At 58.8% G+C, this 6,464-nt stretch overlaps 1 protein-coding gene across 1 annotated transcript; it reads right to left on the bottom strand.

Annotated features, from left to right (window-relative positions):
* Positions 1 to 371: 371 nt before the first annotated feature.
* LOC122371104 (tropomyosin-1, isoforms 33/34-like) lies at positions 372 to 3,985 on the bottom strand. Its single transcript, XM_043347201.1, has 2 exons — positions 2,750 to 3,985; positions 372 to 2,679 (listed from the first exon to the last, which is right to left on the bottom strand). The coding sequence occupies exons 1-2, from the start codon at positions 2,910 to 2,912 to the stop codon at positions 1,778 to 1,780; spliced, it is 1,065 nt and encodes a 354-aa protein (XP_043203136.1). The 5' UTR covers positions 2,913 to 3,985; the 3' UTR covers positions 372 to 1,777.
* Positions 3,986 to 6,464: the final 2,479 nt, after the last annotated feature.

The following is a 6,464-nucleotide window of genomic DNA, read 5'->3' as shown; positions in this document are numbered from 1 at the left end:
CATACATACACACATACATCGCGGCATACACACACATACATCGCGGCACTCAGCAGCACACCTGGTTCCGATAATCAACAAATTTAACACCCAGGTTCTCATTAAATATGTTTACTTTTTTACACTCGTTACATTACGCCACTGTGGGATACATTTATAACTTTATCACCGTCCGATAAATTTTGAATGGAATGTGGGTTTTATTAGTGACAGATAAACCATGTACCAGTCCGTCACCCCGTGAAGGATTATTTGTCTAAAGAAGAGCAACATGCATGCCCCAAAACCAAGTTTGTTCCCGATTATCCACCACTTTTGTTAAGGTGGACTCACACATCCCATGCATTCCATTCTCAGCTCAGAACTCTCTCTGTAGGGGTTTCAAGCATCGGAACCGGCAACCTTTTAATGGTTCCCCCCATGTACAGACATTACGTTAATCAAAGTTACTCTACAATGCCCGCCTGCCACCCGGGTGTATTAAACTAAGCGGCCCGTATGATTGTTCGTTCACGTTCACCGTGTATCAGCCCGGCATCTGCCTTTACCCAATTCAAAGATTTGGCTCACATTCCCATTACATTGTATTTTGGGTCTCGCGGGACGAAGTGTCATTCTCTCGGATCATTTTCCTCACGCACACTATACACATCACACTTACAATCGCTCACTCATATACGCCACGCGCCGCGCCGATTAATTATAATTTAGATGGGACTGTCCTGGATATAAAACGGGAGTGCCCACCGCTATTTGCGGCGGGTCGGAAAGCCAAATGAAATCCAGGACATTTGTCGGGGACTTCCGCAGCGCCTGGGCGCTGCGGCGTTAATTTAGGGGGGAGGGAAAAGTTCGCTTACCGAAAGATGTTGCCCCGACGACACCGCACTGGCAAATGCCACGAGAGGCGGGCCCGCGAGTCCCAGGTGCCGGCCAGCCGCAGCCTTTCACCCGGCGGGCACGCCTTTCCCGCCGGAGGCTATCATGCGGCGGACTGGCCTTACACGCACTCTGGTACTCCGGCCCGCCATTTCTCTCCGACGTATGAATTTTGCCCTTACATAATAATGCCCCCTCCCTCGAACGGTCAAAAAGGGGTCCCCTTACTCTCCAGGTGAAGCTTGCGCTATGATCTGTACCAATAATTATCCTGCCTGAATCATTCATACCACATACATCCAACTTACATCAGTACATTACACTCGATCGCCCAGCCCCAAGCTCCCTCTCAATGTTCGTCCGTGTCCGTTCTCCTGCCAATCGCATCACACGCTTGCCGTATTGTTCGCCGCTCCAATCCGTGACCCGCACTGATCCGCTCGCCCGCATCGCCTCGAGTTCCTTCCGCTCCTTCCTTTCCGCCCTGAGTCTATCCGCGCTGCACAGGCCGCCTCGAACGGCGGCGCGCGATGCACTGCCGGGGGCGCACGCTGCTGCCCATGGCCGGTTGTAGCGGGCGGTGGACACCTTGATAGATGGCCGCCTTCTTGGGCGGCCGTACCTTTATCCCAGTGCCACCGCCACAGTCCGGGACCTCCCGAGCTGCAGCTGCTGCCCCCGCTTGTAAGTGCTCGCGCGCCGCTAGGTGTCGGGGCGACCGTCTTCTTCTGCCATGCCCGCCTCAGAGTTGGACGGCTCCCGCTAGGCGTCCCGGGGTCGCGCCACCAGGTGGCGGTGGCGGCGGCGACGGCGGCGGTTCATGGGCGCGGGTGGTGCGCCGTGCCCGCCGCCTGTTACGCTGCCGCCAGCTTGGTGCGCCACCGGTATAGGGCGTCGATTAACCACCAGGTGGCGGTGGCGGCGGCGACGACGGCGGCTCATGTGCGCGGGTGGTGCGCCGTGCCCGCCGCCTGTCACGCTGCCGCCAGCTGGGTACGCCACCGGTGGAGGGCGTCGACCCCCGGGAGCTGTCATGTGGCGCCTCTGCACGGCCGGCACCTGAAGCTGCCGCCCGACCATATGCTGCCGCGGATACTCGGGCCGCTGGTTCTGGATCGGGCGGCTGTCGACAGGTGGTTCGGCTGTATCCCAGCCCGTGCAGAGCCGGCGGGGCCGTCAGGTCGGCCGGCCCGGCCGCCGTCACACACTGTACCGCCGCGGCCATTGGCACCGCGGTTTCCAGTGGGGCGGCCGCAGGCTGCTGACCGGCGCGGTGGTGAGACGGGCCGAGCTCCGCCGCCCGCCGTACTGCCGGGGGCTGAACGGGACGGCTGGCGGATCGCGCGGCCTGATGGCCGTATGAGCGCCGCCGCTCCCGTCCTGCCGCGGGCGTTATCGTCGCTGGAGGCGGGCGGGCGGAGGTCCGTGGGCGAGTGCCGCCGCCCCGAGCTGGCGCGGCAGTAGTAGCCGCGGGATCGGCGCGGGGCAGCGGGCATTTTGGGCAGCGAGATGGGCGGTAGAGCTTCGTCCCTCCCGCCGCGGCTCTTGAATGCTGCGGCGGACCGGGAGGCGAGGTGAACGGCCGGAACGGCGAGGTCGGCGGCCGCGCGCAGCCGCCCGTACCGCCGCGGCTCTTGAGTGCCGCGGCTTCCGGGCAGCCGCGCAGACGGCTGGAGCGGCGGGGTCGGCGGCCGCGCGCCCACCGCCCCCGACTTGCTGCGGCAGTAGTCGCCGCCGGGAGCGGCGGGGCGGCTGGCGTACGGTGCGGCGAGTTGGAGAACGGATCACCGCCGTCGCCCGGCCCGTACGGCCGAGGTCTTGGTCGCCGCTGGCTCCTGGTCGGCGGCCGGCGGACCGGGCGACATGCCTGTGGGAGAGCAGGGGCTTTCCCTCCCCTCAATCATTCCGGCCCGTACATAACACACATACACACATCGCGACACTCTGCGGCATACATTTTTCTGAATCATTAACACTTGCAGCCTCGGTTCACATGAAATCTGACTAAATGTAGTTACCTTATTACGCTTCATCTGTTACAGCATTCACTATGGGGAAAGGTTTGTGACCGTTCGATAATTTTGAATGGGAATGTGGATTTTTATTAATGACAGCGAAACCTCGAACCAGTCCACCACCATGTAGAAACTAGTCTAACCACAGTTGTAATACAGCATGCCTAACCCAAAACCGGGCCGACATCCACCACTCACGTTAGCTGGTGGTCTCACACATCCATGCACTCCCCGCTCTCATTCGTCTGTTTCTCTCTCTCTCTCTCTCTCTCTCTCTCTCTCTCTCCCCTCTCTCTCTCTCTCCCTCTCTCTCTCTCTCTCTGTCTCTCTATTCTCTATCGCTTACTCTCTCTCTCTCTCACTCTCTCTGTTCAGCCTTCGTCTCTGTCTCTGTCTTTGTCTCCGTCTCTGTCTCTGTCTCAGTCTCAATATCAGTCTCAGACCCTGCTCTTTCACTCACAATCCGTCATCCCTCCTCCTCACCAAGTCCATAACCCTTTTCCCGCGTGCGCCCCAAACATACCTCAGTAATTGGCCGCGAACACGTGATTTGAGCAAATGCGTCGTGATCCTCGGACCTTGATGTTCAGCGGATAGGGTATTCCGCGCCTGACTGGCACTTGCTCGGTCATGTGTTCGGGGCCAACATTTCCATGCGCTCGCTCGCTCAGTCGTTTGCTGTCATCTGATCGCTCCCTTATTCCGTCACGTCTCCTTTCCTCCGCCGCATCGTCCGTCGTCTCTCTCCCTCGTCATTTAAACTCCCCTCCCCCGGTCATACTCCCAAACCCCGGTCATTGTCCCCGTCCCACACCCGCGCAAACACATTCCCTCCCCAGCCCGAGACCCATCCCTCCCCAGTGCCCGGACAAACACAATCAAACGCCTGCCTTGCCCTCCCCCAGCCCCGTCCCTCCCCACGACCCACGGCGCGGCGGCGGTCCACCCCTCGCGTGCCGACCGGCGCTCTCGGGCGCTTCATCGCACGACTCTCTCTCTCTCTCTTTCTCGCGCGACTCTGTCTCGCGCGACTCTCTGTCTCGCACGACTCTCTCGTGCGACTCTCTCTCTCTCTCTTTCTCGCGCGACTCTCTCGCACGACTCTCTCGTGCGACTCTCTCTCTCTCTCTTTCTCGCGCGACTCTGTCTCGCGCGACTCTCTGTCTCGCGCGACTCTCTCGCACGACTCTCTCGTGCGACTCTCTCTCTCTCTCTCTCTCTCTCTCTCGCGCGCGCGCGACTCTCTGTCTCGCGCGACTCTCTCGCACGACTCTCTCTCGTGCGATTCTCTCTCTCGCGCGCGCGACGCATTCTAAATCTACCCATTTCTTATACATTAACACATAATATGCCATCCTACATTTCCCCTTACATAAACCGCCGGCAGTGAAGCACGGCGGCCGACCATGACCCCGGTTCGCCGGCTCCCCACGCCGCCGATGAAAGACGACCCCAATCTCCTCACACCCACACTCATTAAGCCACGCCCCACCCCCTACTTCAACCCCCCCCCCCTCGCGCTTGCACCACCCCATCGCCTACCATCTCCACCCCACGCGCACCGTCAACATCATTATCAAATGCCATCAGCCGGCGGGCGGCGCCACTTCGCCATCCTCCCCTCGGGGCAGGATGGCCAGTGGCCGTTCTCCCGCTCTACCTGCGCCGGTCACTCTCTCTCTCTCTCTCTCTCAGGCCCTCAGAGGCCACCCCTCCAACGGGTGCTGAACCGTCCGGCGGAGGGATAGACTGTGTGGCTCTGGCCGGGAGGGTCAAGGACCCGCCCGGGTCCCAAGCCGCGCGGTGATTGACTCCCCCCTCCCCTCGCGTCAGCCCACGAGGAGTGGGGACTGGCGATCACGCGGCGCGGATGGGCGCGCTAGCGCACCAAGGCGCTGCCTTCTCCATTTACGAAATGGTAATGGTCATGGTTATTGATGATTGGGCGGCGTTGGTCGGCCTGCCCCGCGCGATGCGTCTCTTCACGCGATTCCGCGTCACACATGGCGACCGGCCGCGAGCGGATATATTGGTCCCACGACCGCCCCGACTGTGTCGTCGGGAGGTCGGGACGAGATTTTATTGAGAGAACATGCTCCCGACATGTGTTCGAATCGGTGTACGAACGACCAGGGACCGCACCCGGGCGTCATTCGCCGCTCTGCGCTCTGCCAGTACGCATCTCTATTATTTACATCATGTGCAACATCTGCCGGATCATCGGGTTCGTGATGGTAACGCTTCTGTGCCTCGGCCTTCTGGGACTGGTCGTACCAGTCCTATTCAAGCTCTCCGGGCTGGAGCCTCAGGTAAGCATTGAACTGGCCTGTCCTTGGGCCACTGATCAATCAGTTTTCACACGGGTACGGAATACGGATATAACGTCCCCGCTCGAGCGCGGGCACATTATATCGATATTTGGCCCGCCTCAGCACACGTAGGCGATGTGTGTTGACCGTCTATAGGTTCGTGGTTTGAGCCTTATGCTCCATGTACTACACTAGTATCTACTTGACTAATGAAATGAATATAATGGCGCTCGTATTAGGAGACGCCTCATGCATCATGCGCACGCAGTCATAAATATGCAACAATGCTGGTCGTATTGGCTCATATTTATGGCGTGGTATGATAGCATGCACTCTGGTTCTGTATCTACCTGACTAATGAAATGAATATAATGGCGCTCGTATTAGGAGACGCCTCATGCATCATGCGCACGCAGTCATAAATATGCACAATGCTGGTCGTATTGGCTCATATTTATGGCGTGGCATGATAGCATGCGCTCTGGTTCTATACGTGCATTATATGCACGCTTGTGTAAACACCTGCCAATGCGCGAGTGGATTGACACCTGTTCATGGCGTGATATAATAGCAGGCACTTTCTTGTGCATTATGCGCACGCTGGTATAATCGCCTGCCAATGCATAATTGCATTGACACTCGTTTGTGGCGTGGCATAATGGCACGATCCTACTCATCATTGATGTTCAGCCTCATGTTTGCATGCATATGATCACAGCGGTTCATATACATGTCGTCACCGACACCAAGGTTAAATTTGTACGTGAAACTATTATGATTGTTTTCCCTGCCTTGTAACCCGACTGCCCGATCTCATCGGTCAGTAGCCTTGTCCCTGAGTTCAGCCTTGAACCCCCCCTCGCACGCCCATCCTCTGTCCCTTGCCCTCGGTAATTTCAGGCGGAGCCGCGGTGTTAACTTCAGTTTGCCCCTCGCCCTTTGTTCGCCCGCTCGGACGGCGGATGTCATTGACCCCTCATTTCACCTTCACAGATGGAGATCGTGGTCAATGCCACCCGAGGCTTACGGGCGGAGCTGGACAAACAACACCAGCAGATCCAGCGGATCGCCGCCGAATCGGCCCGGCTGGAAACCCTGATGGATCACATCAACTCGACCGCCCGCGCGCTTCAGCGGGTCGAGGCGGCGCTGACGCTGGGCTAGCGTGCCGGCCCTTGGCTTGTGATTTACGCGTTGTTCGCCAATACACCTGCCCCCCCCCGGATCGCTGTGTATCTCACTGAGTCGCTTGGGGTGATCG

This window comes from Amphibalanus amphitrite, unplaced genomic scaffold, assembly GCF_019059575.1.
Source record: "Amphibalanus amphitrite isolate SeventyFive unplaced genomic scaffold, NRLGWU_Aamphi_draft 001205F_arrow, whole genome shotgun sequence".
Classification (NCBI taxonomy): domain Eukaryota; kingdom Metazoa; phylum Arthropoda; class Thecostraca; order Balanomorpha; family Balanidae; genus Amphibalanus; species Amphibalanus amphitrite.
This window is presented reverse-complemented; position numbering and strand designations above follow the sequence as displayed.